The sequence below is a fragment of the Rhinichthys klamathensis genome, unplaced genomic scaffold (assembly GCF_029890125.1).
Source record: "Rhinichthys klamathensis goyatoka isolate OS25496 unplaced genomic scaffold, OSU_Roscu_1.1 h1tg000004l_1, whole genome shotgun sequence".
In the NCBI taxonomy this organism is placed as follows: domain Eukaryota; kingdom Metazoa; phylum Chordata; class Actinopteri; order Cypriniformes; family Leuciscidae; genus Rhinichthys; species Rhinichthys klamathensis.
The window spans coordinates 2,590,282-2,611,747 of record NW_026606557.1 but is presented as its reverse complement, the minus strand read 5'-3'; the positions used below and the strand labels follow the sequence as shown (position 1 = coordinate 2,611,747).

At 37.7% G+C, this 21,466-nt stretch overlaps 1 protein-coding gene across 1 annotated transcript; it reads right to left on the bottom strand.

Annotated features, from left to right (window-relative positions):
* Positions 1 to 3,197: 3,197 nt before the first annotated feature.
* slc25a17l (solute carrier family 25 member 17-like) lies at positions 3,198 to 20,598 on the bottom strand. Its single transcript, XM_056251331.1, has 9 exons — positions 20,394 to 20,598; positions 20,218 to 20,278; positions 19,113 to 19,179; positions 16,262 to 16,410; positions 15,140 to 15,256; positions 11,875 to 12,020; positions 11,703 to 11,798; positions 9,768 to 9,850; positions 3,198 to 3,483 (listed from the first exon to the last, which is right to left on the bottom strand). Exons 1-9 carry the CDS (start codon positions 20,463 to 20,465, stop codon positions 3,336 to 3,338), a joined length of 939 nt encoding a protein of 312 aa, XP_056107306.1. The 5' UTR covers positions 20,466 to 20,598; the 3' UTR covers positions 3,198 to 3,335.
* Between the last annotated feature and the right edge of the window lie 868 nt (positions 20,599 to 21,466).

Below are 21,466 nucleotides of genomic sequence, written 5' to 3'. Positions count from 1 at the left end.
GAATTTCTTGTAAAACGGTTCCTACGTAAATTCATTCAATTTTGTGACATTTTAAGAATGATTTTTCAAACAATGAATTGACCTATGACATGCTGAAGAAAATTAGATAATGGCTGTAAATTAAGAATTTGTTCCAAAGACATAATTTGTAACCATAGTTTATTAATTAATTCCCTTCATTTTAGTTCAATTGTGGCCATGGTATACTAACATCTTTTAAGTCATGGGGACAAAATCTTAATTTGTGGCCACTATATCTTGTCATGTGTGCGTCTTTGTACTTTTGTGTTAAGATTTGTTATATTATCTCAGAGAAATCACTACTGAGAGGTCTTTGTCCAAAGCTTTTATTAGCATTCACTTAAAAGTTTGCAATTCATTTAAACATGCCACAAGTACAGTTAAATAACAGGGGTTATACAAATGAAAGTACAAAATATGTGCTATAAATTTTGAAATAAAGAAACGTAAGTACAAAGTCGTATTTGCAAGTTCATTATGTAAACTCTATTAGTTTTTAATATCGTATTGTATGAGGTCCACAAGATGAACCGTTTCATTGACACAGCAGGTAAGACTTCTGGAAACGGGAAGATATCCTCTCCAAAATGCATATTTAAGGCAAGTGTGGTGTGAATAAATTCACACTGACCTCAAGCTCAGGTTTACGCTGAGCCGTGTGTATTTTTTAAATGCCTTTCATGACGGCTACATTGTGATAAATATCTTTTAAATTAGAGATGCATGATTCTGGATAAATTGAGAATCGCGATTTTCTTATTTTTAACAGACAAAACAAAAAAAACATGTAATTTACTAGAGGTTCTGACACAATTTGAATCGGTTTGAGTGAATAATTCAATGACTCACTCATAGATGAATCTGCGTTTTGAATGATTATAACAGTCATTTGTCTCCATCTACTGGTGTAACGATATAATCGATACAGTCTTTAAGTGCAAAGTCACTTTCAAAAGTTGATTTGCTCTATTTTGATCGCTATCGTTTACATCAGTGTTTATATCCGAACTAAAAACTTTAAACGCTGTGATCGTACTTGTCAAAAGTTTAATGAATAATAGAATAATGCCATGTAATCAGCTAATGATTAATTAACATTCATTAATGATTCTCAACCGGTTTTGCTCCAGGACCCAGATTTAACATCAGACATCATGTGGTGCCCAAATTGTTCATAGTACAAAAGTAAACAAAAACAAGCTTTGTGAATATTTCAGAATCGGTAACATGGATTTGGCGGATCAGAGGACACTTAAAAGCTCTGATCGGCTCCAGATTTTATCCTTTCATTTCATTGATGTTGAAAAAAATTGATTCCGAAGACCATTGCCTGGTTTGTCACATAGCAGCACATCACTGATAAGGCTCTACTGCATTTATTAAAGCACTTTACATTTGGACCACAAAACCAGTCATATGGGTACATTTTTTTAATTGAGATGTATACATCACATGAAAGCTGAATAAATAAGCTTTCCATTGGTGTATGGATTGTTAGGATAGGACAATATTTGGCCAAGATACGAATATTAGAAAATCTGGAATCTGAGGGTGCAAAAATATCGAAACATTGAGAAAATCCCCTTTAAAGTTGCCCATTTATGTCTGCGATTGTGCTGCGTTCACTCACAAAAATCAATGTTTTATATATTTACGGTAGGAAATTGACAAAATATCTTCATGGAACATGATGTTCACTTAATATCCTAATGATTTTTGGTATAAAAGAAAAATCGATAATTCTGACCCATACAATGTATTGTTGGTTTACAACAAATAAACCTGTGCAACTTGTGACTGGTTTTGTGATCCAGGGTCACATTTGTGCCAAAGGTATTATTAATACATCTCTATTCACATGGCAGATGTCTCTTCAAACGTTCACACACTTTCCAGTTACCCACTCTTGTCTACTGTTAGACAAATTTCTCTCAAAATGGAAAACTCTGTCATCATTTACTCACCCTAATGTACTTACAAACTCCTATTCTTATTCTGACGAATGATCACGCTGCTCTTTTTATACTAAAACTAATCCCTAAAAGTTACATTCGAGGTCTTCTGAACTCATAAAGCAGGTTTGTATATTGCTGTCCGCCATAGCTCTCACATTTAAACTAGCCTGATGTCAATCCATAATTGAGAACTGCAGTGGAGGGGAAGAATATTGATGTAGATTTCAGGCTCTTCCATACACCCGGGACATGTATTTTCTTTAAATAAATGATGTCGGATTTTCCTATAAAAGCTTGGACGTTCTGAGAAACATCTTTCATGTTACGCAAAAGAGAAAAATCATATGGGTTTGGAACCACGTTACTTTTTATACTATTAGTTTTGGTAATTTTGTTACGTGATTTTGTCTTTTTTTTATTTCTATTTAGCTTTATTTCTAAGTTTTAATTGAATTTCAGCACTTAATGCTAGCGTTAGTTGCCTTTTTAACCTTTTCATCTGATTTTTTTATTTTATTTCAGCCTTATTTCAATCAACAAAACAAGTTTATTTTCACAGACTGTGATGATGCATTAGCTATCAATATCCAATAAAGATTTTTCATATTTTAAATTTGTAAAAGTCGTCAATAATTGTATCCCTTAAAACTCATCTTTGATCACCGAAATTACATATTTAAATATTTTTTTCCTTGGAAGTAGCTTGAATGTAACTCTACACACTTGCCTCATTTAGTATACGCGGTTCTATGAATATGCAAATTAGCTTATTTAGTTTAAGGTATTAGTTATATTAATACCTTGGCAGTTAAACGCTGCTGTGCGGGTGTTCATAACACAACGGCAAATTCGACATCTTACTCTTTTTTTTGACCAACGTAACATCTCAGTATGTTTTCCCTCTTTTGGAGAGTTGTAGGCAAGCTATAATAGGCTAATATATTTGCCGTCGCCTCCTGTACAGACGTTCACCTGACTATGACGACATCCACTTCTGAGAGCCCCGGAGATGTGAAAAGGGTCCTTAGTTTTAGTACTGGTTTGGCATGACATCAGAGTGAGTAAATGACAGGATTTTAATTTTGCTCTTAACCATCACCTTTAAATTCAGAAACACTCATAACCGAACGGCAGGATTTGCTTTGGGTTAAGACGTTATAAAAGATGTCATGTAATCATGTAAACTTTTTTTTTTTTTTTAAAGCAACGTTAAAAACCAAAGCCTTTTTTCTTGCTTTAAACTGACCTGTGTTAAGGCGGGACTGAATCATGCTCGTGGAGCAGTGGCTGATGGGATATGTGGAGCTCCTCCTGAGGGTGTGTGTTAGAGAGGTAGTCATGAATGAAGGCTACGGTGTCTCAGTGCTCGAGTTTCCTCTGAAGGCCCATGAGTTTGAAGGTGGCGCCGGTGATCTTCTCGTACACCACTAACATGAGGGCCGCCGTCAGCACCGTCTGCAGCAGCTTCGCCTCCAGGCCTTTATACAAGCCCAGCGGCCCATGTCTCCTGTACACAGAGGACGGAGGACACGGCTCAGACTCCAGCCGGCACACTGCAGACATCACAATATAAAATACTATTCTGCTCCTTAAACCAGTCAGTGTGTTGATGTTATGGCTGGTGACCAATAAATGGAAGGTGTTTGAATTATTATTTTTTTAATGCTAAGCATTATACATCATTATTTAAAAAAAAAACTATAAATTAACCAATTGAATGAGATTTTCATTTTGAGCTGCGCTAAAATATGTTTTTAAAAATTAATTGAGTTTAATTGAGATTAATTGGCAAAGTAAATGTAAGTGTAAAAACAGGCAGAATTGAGCAAACATATCAACATATACATATTCAATATTAGTAATTAAAAAATCAATACTGGTTGATAACAATTATTATTACAGTTATTATTAAAGGTACAATATGTAGGAATTTTGAAATAAAATATCCAAAAATCACTTGCACGGTGTGATATATATCCCAAAAGTCTCCAAAGATTTTTTATTTCAGAAAAATTCCCATTTTAAATAAGTGGCCGTCCCGGACAAAAATGTCGCCTGTCAATGACGCAATATCCACGCTTTCCTCGGTTTCCGCTCGTACTGCCATAGCACGACGTAACCATGGCGACAGACGCGGACAACTGCGTAGTGCGTAACGTTTAGCTGCACGCTGTTGTGGTTTCGTTCAAACATTATGGACCATGGCAAGGAGACTTTGGGACAAACAAGGAGAACTAAAATGAGGATCAATATCAGCGTGGCGTTTTCCAGATGCCGAGAGCTCCACGTCCGCGACTAACTTGGAGCAACACTGCTCTTGCATATACAGGTCCTTCTCAAAAAATTAGCATATTGTGATAAAGGTAATTATTTTTCATAATGTAATGAAAAAAATTAAACTTTCATATATTTTAGATTCATTGCACACCAACTGAAATATTTCAGGTCTTTTATTGTTTTAATACTGATGATTTTGGCATACAGCTCATGAAAACCCAAAATTCCTGTCTCAAAAAATTAGCATATTTCATCCGACCAATAAAATAAGTGTTTTTAATACAAAAAAAAAAAAGTCAACCTTCAAATAATTATGTTCAGTTATGCACTCAATAGTCAATACTTGGTCGGGAATCCTTTTGCAGAAATGATGCTTCAATGCGGCGTGGCATGGAGGCAATCAGCCTGTGGCACTGCTGAGGTGTTATGGAGGCCCAGGATGCTTCGATAGCGGCCTTAAGCTCATCCAGAGTGTTGGGTCTTGCGTCTCTCAACTTTCTCTTCACAATATCCCACAGATTCTCTATGGGGTTCAGGTCAGGAGAGCTGGCAGGCCAATTGAGCACAGTAATACCATGGTCAGTAAACCATTTACCAGTGGTTTTGGCACTGTGAGCAGGTGCCAGGTCATGCTGAAAAATGAAATCTTCATCTCCATAAAGCTTTTCAGCAGATGGAAGCATGAAGTGCTCCAAAATCTCCTGATAGCTAGCTGCATTGACCCTGCCCTTGATAAAACACAGTGCACCAACACCAGCAGCTGACATGGCACCCCAGACCATCACTGACTGTGGGTACTTGACACTGGACTTCAGGCATTTTGCCATTTCCTTCTCCCCAGTCTTCCTCCAGACTCTGGCACCTTGATTTCCAAATGACATGCAAAACTGAGCAACAGTCCAGTGCTGCTTCTCTGTAGCCCAGGTCAGGCGCTTCTGCCGCTGTTTCTGGTTCAAAAGTGGCTTGACCTGGGGAATGCGGCACCTGGAGCCCATTTCCTGCACACGCCTGTGCACGGTGGCTCTGGATGTTTCTACTCCAGACTCAGTCCACTGCTTCCGCAGGTCCCCCGAGGTCTGGAATCGGTCCTTCTCCACAATCTTCCTCAGGGTCCGGTCACCTCTTCTCGTTGTGCAGCGTTTTTTGCCACACTTTTTTTCCTTCCCACTGAGGTGCCTTGATACAGCACTCTGGGAACAGCCTATTTGTTCAGAAATTTCTTTCTGTCTTACCCTCTTGCTTGAGGGTGTCAATGATGGCCTTCTGGACAGCAGTCAGGTCGGCAGTCTTACCCATGATTGCGGTTTTGAGTAATGAAACAGGCTGGGAGTTTTTAAAAGCCTCAGGAATCTTTTGCAGGTGTTTAGAGTTAATTAGTTGATTCAGATGATTAGGTTAATAGCTTGTTTAGAGACCCTTTTCATGATATGCTAATTTTTTGAGACAGGAATTTTGGGTTTTCATGAGCTGTATGCCAAAATTATCAGTATTAAAACTAGGGATGCACCGAATCCAGATTTGTGGGGTTCGGCCGAATACCCAATCCACTGGTTAAGATTCTGCCGAATCCGAAACCGAATACCGAATCCTACTCTCATCCTCAGTCCATTAACACAGTAAACACATTAATGAAGTAAACAAAGTGGATTTTTCATTTTATTTTATTACTGTAAATAATAAACACTACTTTTACTTTTATAACTGTAAAAAAAAAAAAAAAGAATAAGCAACATTATGCATTTTAACAGCGGCGATGTTGTGTAGCCTATTTAGAGTCCTTGCCACCATGAGACAAATCGGCATTGCAAATTGAACATGTAGCTCGACTTGAATTGCCTTCTTTCACTGAAAGTACTGCCAAACAACACTTTTTCTGCTCACGAGTTCCATTTTCACTTTCTCACAGCCTACTGCATTCGAACGGTCCACCTTCTGTAACGAGTGGAAATAAGGTGTGGCCCCTTTAAGAACTGCGCGCCGTATGTGCCGTGCGCCTCGAACACATGCAATATGTATGCGGGTTATTTCTGTTTGATGCTCATTTTTACCTTATTTTGTTAAGTAACGCTGTGGACGGTAGAACGTGTGACAGACAGTTACACAAGTTCGATTGTGGAATAAAGTGCGAGTTGTGAGATGCCAATCGCCTCCGTGAGTCTGTCTGGCCTCTGCAATAACTTTAGCTGTGAGCTATCCCTATTTTTCTTCCTGACACAACGCGTTACACTACAGGGTTGTTCGACTTGAACCGGCGCTGCACAGACAGATGAGTTTATGACATCAAAGTCCCGCGAGAGCAATTCAAAAGCATGGAGCCGTCTGCTCTCTATTCGTTCACGCGGTACTTTGATGTCATTCACTGATCGGTGACTTCGACGTAGCGCGCGTAGTGCAAGCCTAGGGTTCGGTTCGGTGGAAAAAAATTCTGAGGTTCGGCAGAAACCGAACCCCGTTAAAAATCCCAATATTCGGCCGAATCCGAATCCGAATCCTGGATTCGGTGCATCCCTAATTAAAACAATAAAAGACCTGAAATATTTCAGTTGGTGTGCAATGAATCTAAAATATATGAAAGTTTAATTTTTATCATTACATTATGGAAAATAATGAACTTTATCACAATATGCTAATTTTTTTAGAAGGACCTGTACGTTATTAGACAGGTGAGCAAATGTACATAAAACAAAAGCATTTATCTGTGTTTCCTTGCAACACATGCAACTGTCAATAATATCACTTATAAACAATGCGAGATACATACGCCTTTATGAGGTGACAGATCAATCATTATGCATATGTTGACTCACCTCAAAAACTATCAAGTGATCGTTATGCTGATGAAAATTCACAGTTATATTGCTCTTTGTACTTTGGTAATGCTTTTTATCACTTGTGTTTTGACTGAGAATATGGCAGTGCAATTAAATACAATCAGATATGTGTTGTTAAACAATATTTAGCCATTACTTGCAAACAAATTTACTTTGAGAACAATTGGTTTGAACACGTAAAACTGCGCAGCATTAACCCAACAAATCATTTGACAAATAGCTGTAACCGGATAATATAGCATAACATTTCGCGTTCCTTGCAGTTAGTTCATTATGGTGACATAAAATATTGCGATCAGACGTACAGGTAATACAAAAACAAATAAAGTACCTCATCCGTGATCATGATCCATTAATTCCATAACATCTCTGGATGGTGAAAACGACATCTCCCATCGTTCAACTCTCCCTCATAGCGTCACCAAGCTTCGCCTTTGTTATTGTTGGTAACTGCGCCCACTTGTGGCGAAAAATTCCTACATATTGTACCTTTAAGTCTGAATGAGTTTTTTGTTATATTTTTTCATTTGAATGATTTTCCTTTAAATTGTCTTTTTATAATATGTCTATATAGTTTTCATTAATTTTAGATTTAATTTATTTTTAATGTTTATGAAAGAGTCTCCTCTGCTCATTTATTTGATCAAAAATGTTATGTAAATTAAATATTATAATTTAAAATAACTTTTCTATTGTTATATATGTTAAAATGGCTGCTTACATGCACAACTTTTGCTCCAATCGGACTGAGTTGAAGCCGAACGTAGTGTTTACACAACCCTACACATGTGATCGGGTTGATGACACTGCACGAATACACAGATTTTCCCGCTGTTTGCACATAATAACCATTCTCCTACATTGGTTCTTTATTTGTTTTAAACAGCAGACTTCATATTTATCCATTTCTGGTCATAATTTGGAGACTATGAGCATATGAACCGTTGTGTCGCTGCTTATATTTATCACGCAGTACAAATGCCCAAAACCAGTCGTCTGTGGATGAGAGTCTGAAACCAGGACTGGTGGGACGATGTCCTGCTTCACTTCACAGACGCTGAGTGAAAGGAGAATTTTAGGATGACGGGACACTCATTTATAAGACACTTTCTTCAACAGGAAGAACAGCTCGTTCAGCGCGTCATTACGCTATTTCCACGTCACATGCGCAGTCTTTTCAGTTTTCAATCCGATCAAGTGTATACATGTTCTCTCGATCGGATTAGAAAAGGAATGAACCAGCCCTTTCAATCGGATCGAGATTTAATTCGGATCGAGCTCAATCGGATCGATTAGGGTGTTTACATGAAGGCTTTTCAGTCCGGTTGAGCCGTCAATCCGATTACTAACGGATTATCTGGTTGCATGTAAACGTATTTATTCCTAAACGTATTTTCAGCATCATTACTCCAGTCTTCAGTGTCAAATCATTCAGATATGATCAGGAAACATTTCTGATTATTTATTTTGTACATTATACACTACCGTTCAAAAGTGTGGGGTCAGTAAGAGATTTATTTATTTGATCAAAAGTTACAGTAAAGACATTTATAATGTTACAAAAGATTCTATTTCAAATAAATGCTGTTCTTTTGAACTTTCTATTCATCAAAGAATCCTGAATAAAATTGTCCACAACTGTTTTCGACACTGATAATAATAATAAATGTTTCTTAAGCATCAAATCATCATATTATAGTGATTTCTGAAGGATCATGTGACACTGAAGACTGGAGTGATGATGCTGAAAATTCAGCTTTGATCACAGGAATAAATTATATTTTAAAATATATTACAACAGTTATTTTAAATTGTCATAATATTTCACAATATTACTGGGTTTTTTTTTTAATCAAATAAATGCAGACTTGGTGAGCAGAAGAGACTTCTTTTAAAAACATTAAAAATCGTACCGATCCAAAACTTTTGACTGGTAGTGTACATATTCAATATGTATATTGGGAAAAAAAAGTTTTTATTAATAGTCTGAAATATATTTTTTCAATATTCTTTTAATTTGAATGTTTTCATTTACCAATGAAATTTAGTAAATTGTGTTCTTTTAATATGTCTATATAGCTTTCATTCATTTTAATTTCAGTTTTAGTTTTACGTAATTTAGGTTTAACTAAATGAAAATGAGAAATAATTCCTTGGCAACTAGATACACACACATATATATGGTGAAACTTGAAAAATTAGAATATCTAGAATAATTAGAATACAAGTTCATTTATTTCAGTAATTCAACTTAAAAGGTGAAACTAATATATTATATAGACTCATTACATGCAAAGTGAGATATTTCGAGCCTTTATTTGTTATAATTTTGATGATTATGGCTTATAAAAACCCAAAATTCAAAATTAGAATATTGTGAAAAGGTTTTCATAAGCTGTAAGCCATAATCATCACAATTATAACAAATAAAGGCTTGAAATATCTCACTTTGCATGTAATGAGTCTATATAATATATTAGTTTCACCTTTTAAGTTGAATTACTGAAATAAATGAACTTTTGCACGATATTCTAATTTTTCGAGTTTCACCTATATATATACACATATATATTTAGTTAACTTTTATTTTATTTCAAGTAAGAGAAATGCTTTAGTTCCCTATAATAACCCTGAGTGATAAGCAGTATTCCTGAAACGGAGCATTAAACTGCAGTTGACTTACTTGATCCGGTCCATGAGCAAAGACGCCACGTTCCTCAGGCTGCCCACTAGACCCCCTTTACCATCTGATTTATACTGGCCAAACTGCAGAGCAACGGGAAACATTTCACACGATGACTGCTTTAAAATGAGTAACACTGTGTCTACCAGCATCAAGTGCCCCTATTATGCCAGTTCAATAGTTCCTAAAGTTGTTTTGGAGTCTCCTACAATAGGTTTACATGCATTCAATGTATCTGTTTATAATTTAAAAGTCACTATATTCTTTATTCTATGTTATGTTTTTGCTGGCAAGTATTTGTTCACAGCCTCTGTGTGGCTATCACTTGATATTCACCTAAATTTTTTTTTTTTTTTTTGAAGTGTGTTGATTGTGGTATTGTTTATGTCTTATTATTTCATTGTAACGTGTTTGATTTGTCCCTTGTTCTGTGTTGTATTATAAATTAGGACCCCCTCGAAAACGAGATGGTTCATCTCAAGGGGTTTGTCCTATTCAATAAACTTATATACACTCACCTAAAGGATTATTAGGAACACCATACTAATACTGTGTTTGACCCCCTTTAGCCTTCAGAACTGCCTTAATTCTACGTGGCATTGATTCAACAAGGTGCTGAAAGCATTCTTTAGAAACGTTGGCCCATATTGATAGGATAGCATCTTGCAGTTGATGGAGATTTGTGGGATGCACATCCAGGGCACGAAGCTCCCGTTCCACCACATCCCAAAGATGCTCTATTGGGTTGAGATTTGGTGACCGTGGGGGCCATTTTAGAACAGTGAACTCATTGTCATGTTCAAGAAGCCAATTTGAAATGATTCGAGCTTTGTGACATGGTGCATTATCCTGCTGGAAGTAGCCATCAGAGGATGGGTACATGGTGGCCATAAAGGGATGGACATGGTCAGAAACAATGCTCAGGTAGGCCGTGGCATTTAAACGATGCCCAATTGGCACTAAGGGGCCTAAAGTGTGCCAAGAAAACATCCCCCACACCATTACACCACCACCACCAGCCTGCACAGTGGTAACAAGGCATGATGGATCCATGTTCTCATTCTGTTTACGCCAAATTCTGACTCTACCATCTGAATGTCTCAGCAGAAATCGAGACTCATCAGACCAGGCAACATTTTTCCAATCTTCAAATGTCCAATTTTGGTGAGCTCTTGCAAATTGTAGCCTCTTTTTCCTATTTGTAGTGGAGATGAGTGGTACCCGGTGGGGTCTTCTGCTGTTGTAGCCCATCCGCCTCAAGGTTGTGCGTGTTGTGGCTTCACAAATGCTTTGCTGCATACCTCGGTTGTAACGAGTGGATATTTCAAAGTTGCTCTTCTATCAGCTTGAATCAGTCGGCCCATTCTCCTCTGACCTCTAGCATCAACAAGGCATTTTCGCCCACAGGACTGCCGCATACTGGATGTTTTTCCCTTTTCACACCATTCTTTGTAAACCCTAGAAATGGTTGTGCGTGAAAATCCCAGTAACTGAGCAGATTGTGAAATACTCAGACCGGCCCGTCTGGCACCAACAACCATGCCACGCTCAAAATTGCTTAAATCACCTTTCTTTCCCATTCTGACATTCAGTTTGGAGTTCAGGAGATTGTCTTGACCAGGACCACACCCCTAAATGCATTGAAGCAACTGCCATGTGATTGGTTGATTAGATAATTGTTCCTAACAATCCTTTAGGTGAGTGTATATATATATTCAAGGTCGAAAACCACTAAAGCCAATGAAGAACATAGACTGGCATTATGCAAATCTGTTACAAACCTACATAGGCAGAATTGCTTCTTTCTTTTGGGAGACAATAACTCAATTTATCTGCACTTTCCATTCACAAACAGCTACATTACACCGGCATGACAGATACTATCCGAAAAAGCATAACAGGAGCACTTTAATGCAGTCATATTGGTGATATTACCCTCAGAATGGCCTGCACCGTTTGCAGGGGATACGTTGCAGATGTTGCAACAGCTTTGGCGATGGCACCGATGAGAAAGATCTCAAGGGATGATATCTGCACAGAAACATCAAACATTGGAGTTATTCCACAAACTGATAAATGAATGATGGCATTTCTCTGTCCCGCACACCTTCCTGCCTCCACGTCCCGCTCTTCGTTTCATAGCCTCGTAGAACATGAACTGCACAGCGGGGTTGAACACCAGCACGAGAGACGGCAGCGTCCCGTTCCACAGCGCTCCCACTCCCTCGCTGGATATTATCTGGGAGAAGGCATCTGTGAGAGGAGAACCACAAAATGATCGGATTTATTGGTGGAACTATATTTCTTATTGCTGATATTATTGCTTTACACCACTGCGTTTTTGAATTCTTGACTCTAATTGGTTGACACAAATCTCAAAATTGACAATTAATAGTTGTATTATTTTATTTTTTTGTAAATATTTTTTGTTCATCCCATTCCCATTCCCCCCCCCCCCCCCCCCAAAAAATAACGTTTTATTTTTTAATTATTTATTTGAATGTTTCTGTATTACATTTTAATGGTTCAAATAAATGTTAGTGATCAAAAATCATATCTAATTAATTGAAATCATTAAACTTGTACCATTTAACAACAATTCATTAAAAGTTTAGCAAAAATAACATTTCAGGCCACAATTAAATCATTTTTCCCAACTTACATTTAAATTTTCCCAAATTATCTAATTCGTTAAAACTTTAAATTCAATTTTTAATTATATTTTTATAAGGCCCGTTGAAATGTCTGTTTTAATCTTTCTGGATGTAAAAATTGTGTTAATCTTTTAAATTGTAATCAAATACAAATGGAACTATAACAAAATGCTGCACAAGAGATTTACTGTAAATAAAATGTTCCATGTTTTAAAATGAAAACATGGGAGAAAATTGTGTCATATTCCATAAAATAAATTGTAATAATGCTATTATTAATAGTTTGAGAAGTACATTTTACTGTCCATTACTAATATATTTCTGTCACAATTTCAAGTGAACTTTTATTTTGAAGGGTTGTCGTGAAGACGATGCAGATGAAGTTCACGTGTTCATGACCTTATATAGTGAGACGGAAGAGCGTCACACAGCCCTTCCTTTGATTTATTCATCTAAAATTGGCTAATTCTGACACATTTCACATTATACTGTAAATTCCATTGTATTTGACTGGATCCCACAGTTTCAATGCGTTTTTCACACTGCAGAAATCATAGCAGAGGTGGGAGACTCGAGTCGCAATTTTCTGGACTTGAGACTTACTTGACTAGATCTCTGAAAAGACTCGACTTGACTTTAGACTTGACTCGGACTTGTGACTATTTACTTGAAATGACTTGTGAAAAAAAAAAAAATTTCAATTATTGTGATAATTTTTATACGTCATAAGAGGGACCGTGGGCGGTAATGCACTCACTCTGTGTGTTCGGGTTGAGGGAGAATAAAACGATTCGCGGGACTCCCGCAAACTAGAAATATCTATGAATAAAACAAAAACTAATACATTTTTATTCATCTGTTGCAGAAAAGCAATAAGAAAAACTAAAACAAAATAGAAATGGTTTACAGGCAGAGTTTCTATTTCTAACATGTCTGCAGCGTTGAGCGATGTAGCCAATCACAGACATACGTGTTGATTTCTTGAACGCAATGGCCAATCAGAAGCATTTAAGATAGACTTCCCTCATCGCTCAAAACGACTTTTTATTCAGTGCTGAATTCTGTATGCTGGCAAATCCTCGAATTATAACAAACAAAGTGTAGATATTATGAAAGCTTCATTGATAATAATATGTGTGAGATCGCGATGAACTGATGTCAGCTTTTTAAGAATTATTAACCCTCTGGGGTCCTTCATTTCAGAGTCACACTCAGGACCTTCGGGTCCAAATGGTCCGGAAGGGTGGGATTAATATATATATAAAAAAATCATCTTTTTTTTTTTTTTACTTGTTTTTTATAATATTTTTTCTTTTCTTTTTTGGTGTTTTGAGATAATTTTATGATTTATAATTAATATTTATGCAATAATTTATTGCAATTAAATTTTTTTTTTTTTTTTTTTTTTTTTTTAAGCTGTATTTCATTTTAGAGTCAAGCCTAGGCCTCATGAAAGCAATTTTTGAAATGAGATGGATGCCATCTGGTGGACAAACTGCGCATTTTAAAAATTCAAAACACATATGTAATCTGAATTTATTAGTGTTTACGTGTATAAAAGTGTGTTTGTGTGTGTGTGTGTGTGTGTGTGGCTGTGTCTGTTTTGCACTCTTGATGTTTTATAGATTCACCCCTTCACTGTTGTGTGCTTTTTTTCTGGATCGTGGCTGATTTGTAGATTGTACGCACAAAAAAACTCTGTATTTTCACATTTTTGCCAATTTCCCATTCATTTCCTATGCGGGTCCATTTGGACCCGAAGGTCCTGAGTGTGACTATTTTTTTTACAACCACTTAGACTATTCAAATCCTGTCCCCAATTTTTTTGGGTGTTCATATACCAAGTACCAACAAAGCTAACTTGAAAGTATTTGGAGGTACAGAAAAAAAGTCTTTTTGCGGGCGGGAGCGGGACAAAACATAAATGTTGCGGGCGGGAGAAAGTAATTTAGAAAGTAGTCGACAACGTCAGTTATGACGACCCACGCATTAAAAAATAGTCGGGTTTAAATAATTTAAATGACTAGATTTGTTTTCTTAAAATTTCCATATAATATTTTGTGTTATGGGATCAAATCACCTGGATATTTAGAGTAAGAACATACAAACGTTGGCATACAGTAGGCTACTAATTTAGAATGCAATATCTTTCTTTTTTTTTTTTTTTTACAAGATGGGAAAGTTTTATTAATTCTTGATTACTTGTGTTCATTTAATTATTATTTTTTAGAGCATTTAAAGTGCTTCTTAATGATATTTTATTTATTACACACAAGTTAATTTATTTATTTTTGTAACCCATTAGCCCTCTGTGTCTAAATAAGTAGTAAAAGTCCCAGAGTTAAAAAATGTGTAAAACTAGCCTGTGTGCGACTTGGTATGACTTGATGACTAAGTTGCAACTTGACTTGACTTGACAAAGAGTATGACTTGACTTGACTTGACCCTTACAACAGAATGACTTGACTTGACTTGACTTTGACTTGCAATGTTAAGACTTGGACTTGACTTGAGACCTGCATTTAGTGACTTACTCCCAACCTCTGAATCATAGAGCCTAGAGATCTAAAATTAAGTGCAGCATGAATATCACAAAAGATGATCAGATCAAGCTTTATATTTGAGAGGAAGATGCTTTCTTTACTAACAAATGTGATTTACTGAACATTGGTTTAGAGTTTAAACCATCAGATAAATGAGTGTGTGAGCGGTTCTGACCAAATATGCCCTTATAGTGGGTCTGATGGAGCTCTTCGTTCCTGAACTTTGCCCCCTGAAGCTTCAGTCGTGTGTTCACCACCCACATGGGAGTCGTCAGGAGCACATTAACAGCGCCTACATCATGACATTAAACAACAGGGAGAAGAAGAGAGTGGACATTATCACATCAATGACTGATTAGGTGTTAATTGCTTACAGGTAACATTAATATTTACAATGTCAAAATAGCATTGAGAAGTAACGACATAGACCCAACCAGTGCTGCACGATGTGGAGGAGAAAAAAGCGAATTGCGATATGTCGGATAAAAATTACAAAAGTGATTTAAACATTTGTATTTTTTTTTTTTATATTGTATCAATATGGCAATATAATAATAATTCTAATAATTAATATTATATAAAATGTACTAAATAAAATCAAAATAAATTGTATATTTCAGTGTAAAATAAAAGTACTTAAGAAAAATAATGTAATAATTTTATTTTACATTACAACAAGTGTTATTTAACTTTTATTTTATTATAGTTCTTTTTAACCTTTTTAAATCACATTTTTGCTTTTCATGTGAATTTTAGTTTCATTTTCAAATATTGAAATAGTTTCAAATATTGCTATTTAGGTTTAATTTATTTTAATTTCAGTTTTAGGTTCTATTTATTTCTAGATTATAAATGTAGTGTTTCAGCTTAAACTTAGTTTATTGCCACGGCAACATTACTAATTTCCGTTTGAAGGTTTTCAACTAATATTTCTATTTGAAATAATTTCAGCATTATTTAATTTAACAGAAATGTTTTAGTTTACAATAACAACATTGATTACAACTGGGAAATTATAATACTAATATTTAAGTATTTATTCATTTTCCAGCAGTAAACCATCAAACCTTTATTTTGACGGATAACCGCAGGGAGCCTTTTACTCTGAAATACGCAGCTCATTTATTTATTAAATCCCAGCCTTTGCTATCTCTGATAATCGCACTAATTGCGATTAATCGCGCAGCTCTACCAGAACACCCCGGTAATAGCAAAAGAAACATGGTGGTGAGAGTGAAACACTGTGAAACTGAGATAAGGAGATCAACTGAGAGGGTTCAGCACAACATTTCAGTACCTGATATGAAGCCCATGAGCAAATCTGTGGCAGGCTTGGGCCGGTCCGAGACCATCACTCTCTTCAGGGTGTTGAATGTGTAGAAGTAAACAAAGTTAGAGCAGCACAGGCTAGAAATGACCGGAAACCAGCCTCGATACAGAGACAATCTGCAACACAATGAAATGACATCTTGAAATAAGCAGCCTGGCATATCCAACTCAAAGTCTGACGGTCTGACCACATGAAATGGACTTTTGTTTTGTTTTTTCCAAACCTAATTCCAAGGACGTTCATATGTGGTTTAACGGTGCAGTGAGCGATTTCAGAGAAACACTGTTGATATTTGAAATCAACCCAAATAAACACCCCAATGACACTCAAAACTGTCCTGTTACTAGAGCTCACATTACAACAACAGCACATCAGAAACAACACAACACCGGCGTCTGTTTTCAGGCCTTCCCGCCTGGGTCTCTCCAGTGCTGGAAAGCTTTTCTAATATTAATGCGGGTCCTAAAGCTCTTGCCTGATCTTAATCCCTTTTTTTTCCCAGTGATATTCCTCTGAGCTTTTCTCTTTTGTAATGTCTCTCAGTCATCTCTCTTTCTACAGTCTTGCTCATTCTCTCTCCTCTCCCATCAAGAGTGGACACGCCCCCTACTGCTGATTGGCTCACTCTCTCTCCTCTCCCATCATGAGTGGACACGCCCCCTACTGCTGATTGGCTCACTCTCTCTCCTCTCCCATCATGAGTGGACACGCCCCCTACTGCTGATAGGCTCACTCTCTCTCTTCTCTCCCATCATGAGTGGACACGCCCCCTACTGCTGATTGGCTCACTCTCTCTCTCCTCTCCCATCATGAGTGGACACGCCCCCTACTGCGGATTGGCTCACTCTCTCTCTCCTCTCCCATCATGAGTGGACACGCCCCCTACTGCTGATTGGCTCACTCTCTCTCCTCTCCCATCATGAGTGGACACGCCCCCTACTGCTGATAGGCTCACTCTCTCTCTCCTCTCCCTTCAAGAGTGGACACGCCCCCTACTACTGATTGGCTCACTCTCTCTCTCCTCTCCCATCATGAGTGGACACGCCCCCTACTGCGGATTGGCTCACTCTCTCTCTCCTCTCCCATCATGAGTGGACACGCCCCCTACTGCTGATTGGCTCACTCTCTCTCCTCTCCCATCATGAGTGGACACGCCCCCTACTGCGGATTGGCTCACTCTCTCTCTCCTCTCCCATCATGAGTGGACACGCCCCCTACTGCTGATTGGCTCACTCTCTCTCTCCTCTCCCATCATGAGTGGACACGCCCCCTACTGTGGATTGGCTCACTCTCTCTCTCCTCTCCCATCATGAGTGGACACGCCCCCTACTGCGGATTGGCTCACTCTCTCTCTCCTCTCCCATCATGAGTGGACACACCCCCTACTAGGGGTGGGGGAAAAAATCGATTCTTAGATGCATCGCGATGCGGACGTGGACGATTCTGAATCGATTCACAATTGTCAAAAATCGATTTTCAAAAAAAAAAAAAAAAAAATTTTATATATATTTATAATAACGTAATATTGACGGAACGCGAAAGACGGAACTCTGAAGCGCGGAAGTGCAGTGGCCGGACCGTCTGTGGCGTGCACATAACAGACGCGGACGCGATGGCTGAGCGCCAAATCCAAACACCCTCCTCGTTAAAAGCTGACGTGTGGAAATATTTTGGCTTCTGAAGTTGAAGGGGGAAAGGAGCTGGACAAGAGCCACACTAGTTGTAAGCTTTGTAGAGTAAAACTAAAATATTTCGGAAACAAGACACATGAAGCCAAATGACACGTTTCCAGCCAGAGGAGGAAAAACACTCGGCTGTAACGTTACCGGTCGTTGTTATATTATTAATTTACTACAAATATGCTGCTGCTAGTTCAGACACACATGTATTTTCCTGTTGGTTCTTTGCAATGTTAATAAAATATATTGTACGTTAATTCTTTATGGGTCATTACTTTGTACTTTTAAAGCAAAGTATTTATAGTCACACACACACAAAAAAAAGATTCTGATAATCGATTTAGCATCGAATCGCAGCCCTCTGAATCGTAATCGAATCGAATCGTGAGGTGCCTAGAGATTCCCACCCCTACCCCCTACTGCTGATTGGCTCACTCTCTCTCTCCTCTCCCATCATGAGTGGACACGCCCCCTACTGCGGATTGGCTCACTCTCTCTCTCCTCTCCCATCATGAGTGGACACGCCCCCTACTGTGGATTGGCTCACTCTCTCTCTCCTCTCCCATCATGAGTGGACACGCCCCCTACTGCGGATTGGCTCACTCTCTCTCTCCTCTCCCATCATGAGTGGACACGCCCCCTACTGCTGATTGGCTCACTCTCTCTCTCCTCTCCCATCATGAGTGGACACGCCCCCTACTGCTGATTGGCTCTCTCTCTCTCCTCTCCCATCATGAGTGGACACGCCCCCTACTGCGGATTGGCTCACTCTCTCTCTCCTCTCCAATCATGAGTGGACACGCCCCCTACTGCGGATTGGCTCACTCTCTCTCTCCTCTCCAATCATGAGTGGACACGCCCCCTACTGCGGATTGGCTCAATCTCTCTCTCCAGTGTTTCTCAGAAATCACTTGCTGCACCTTTAAAAGGATGTATGTAACAAATTGTGCAGTAGTTCCTTTGTTCTCACTCACACCTTCTTTTTAACAATATATAATGTGAGGCATTTTCAATTTAATGAATAAAGTGAATAAGTGACTGAGCCAGTGGTTTTGAACACAGCATGTTTTAAATGTTCCCTCTCAGCACTGTGTCAAGAGTCATGATCTGTCGCGAACACTGAACACACAGTAACTCACATGCCTTCCTCCTTCGCGATCTCAGCCAGGATAATGGGGGTGGACTGGGACTTCCGGTTCTCATCCACTGAAACCAACGACAAATGTCAAATAATCATTCTTCATGCCTTTTCATTATTGAGAGGGTGAGACACGTGAAACATTTATACTTAAACTTATATTATATATATATACACACATTATACTTTTTTTAATGGAACGTTTTATTAAAACTTTTGACAAAATATTTTTGCATGTGCTCATATTTGAGACATCAGGCTTTTATGGCTCATTTAGTATGATATATGAGAATGAAGTGCTCATACTCGAGCCTGGAAAAAAAAAAGAAGAAATTTTATTATTTTGGCTTATACGGTCAAAAAGTAAGATGAAATTCTGATGCTTGTAAATCAAGGAGAGTATAGTGACTACTTGCATACACACACACACATATATATAATATATATTGGTTGTCACTATATCTCTTAATCTTAGTAAGGTGATATTTAATGCTTAGTTTTATGATCAAAGCTCTGTGGTTTTAAAACATGTAATGCAATGCAATGATGATGGAATGATGAACAAACAAACCTTCCTCAAACGCCAAAATGATGTATGAATAATCAAGTAAAGCTATGTTTCTTCAGTTACAGTGAGTGTTCATCTTGAAATATTATTAACAACATAAAAGGTATTCTGGCGTTTACTTTATAAAAATCAGTAAAGATTCCACAGCCGAAAGACGTGTAAACCATGAGCTGAAAGTGGATGTTTTATACAATTACACTAAAAGGTTTTTTACTTGCTAAAACTGATCGATTAGACGAAGGCTTGTGGTAGATTGTGCAACAGGTTTTTCAGCAAACTTTGTATCATGATGATAGTTAATGCTTTATATTTTTGCGTATCAAATATGATACAGTTTTGAAAATCAATTGATAGATACTATAGGCTACACACATTTCTAGTGTGCACAGTATAGCCTAACTAGGTTTTTATTCACTAAAACAATTTCCATGACATTGTTATTTTTCTGTTAGGATTGTTTTAAATTTCATAATGTCCATGTTTATTTAGATGTTACTACTTTGCTACATTTAAATATAAAACAAAGAAAATAGCTTACCCTGAAGTCTGATCCTGGCTGTGTCCAGAGGGAAAAACACTGTCATTGCTGTCACACTGCCCTTCAAGGCAATAAAACACAGTTTAACAAACATCCCACATTCAGAATATTATTACATCCCTGGGAAAGACACTTATAAAATATAAGCTACAGTGTTTAGTATGGTGTTTTCTCACCATTGCGCCTGCCACCGCATGCACAAGTGTCTCATATGACAGCAGGGCAACTGATCTGCCGCTGTCTGACATCTCGCTTTTACTCTCTGTTCAGTCCAAACAAACTGATTGCAGCGTCTTGGCTTTATGTAAATTAGCTGACAGTCATAACTAATAACTCTCAGATTAATTCATATTCATTGTCGGGTGGCGACAGTAGAATAACGTTCGACTTCCGCGTTCAAAACACTGGCTCTCTTGGAGACTTCGTGCGGATCCTTCTGGATCCCGCTGCTCTTCAGCGCCCCGAGCGGCGGGGTGCTGCACTGCGGTCTTCTTCCTGCAGGGGGGGCTTGTGGCTCGGAAATCAGAATCCGCCTTTCTCTTTCTGGACCACACCTCAATATTACGGTATTAGGAATATTGTTATTTTAGAAATTATTGGAACCACAGCTGATGTTTTTGGTCTCTCAAGTCATTCTCACTAACTATGTATATATTAGTGAAAATCGTGATACACTACCATTCAAAGGTTTAGGTAACCCTCACGAAAAAGTTGAATCAAGTGTGCTACTATTATACTTCTTTTAATCTAAAAATAAGAAAGTATACTTTCAGTCTACTTTTGGTAACACTTTATGTTAAGGTGACATCAGCCACGTTAAGTAACTAACCCTGAACCAAACCCTAACCGTAACTCTATAAGTAGCCTACATGTAGTTAATTAATGTCACTCAGTCTGTAGCACTGCGGTCACGCCATCTACGCTTAAAAATATATTGCGCGTCTACATGAGGTTGCGTGGTAGGCTCAAGGTGTATGCGCTTGGTGTCGGCAGACTTTAAAAAAAAATATTCATAATAAAATAAATAAAATCTAATTGTTTTCTGCAAACTCCACCAGATTATTGTTCTACATCTCATTGACTACCACTGTGGTGATTTTCACGTTGTTCTACTGTTTTATTATTTAATAATTAACTGCCAAAGTCCTATACTGTATACCTTGTTATACAGCAATATTTAATAAATTCGTAAAAAAATCAAATCAAATCGTTTTCTGCAAATTCCACCAGAATATTGTTCTTCATCTCA

Bases quoted from the DNA above. Each gene is read 5' to 3' on its own strand.
- slc25a17l (XM_056251331.1), bottom strand. From the start codon at position 20,465: ATGTCAGACAGCGGCAGATCAGTTGCCCTGCTGTCATATGAGACACTT. The intron at 12,021-15,139 runs GTCAGAACCGCT...CTCCTCTCACAG, and splicing joins CCACTATAAGGGCATATTTG to ATGCCTTCTCCCAGATAATA. The intron at 3,484-9,767 runs GTAAGTCAACTG...CTCTGTGTACAG, and splicing joins TTGCTCATGGACCGGATCAA to GAGACATGGGCCGCTGGGCT.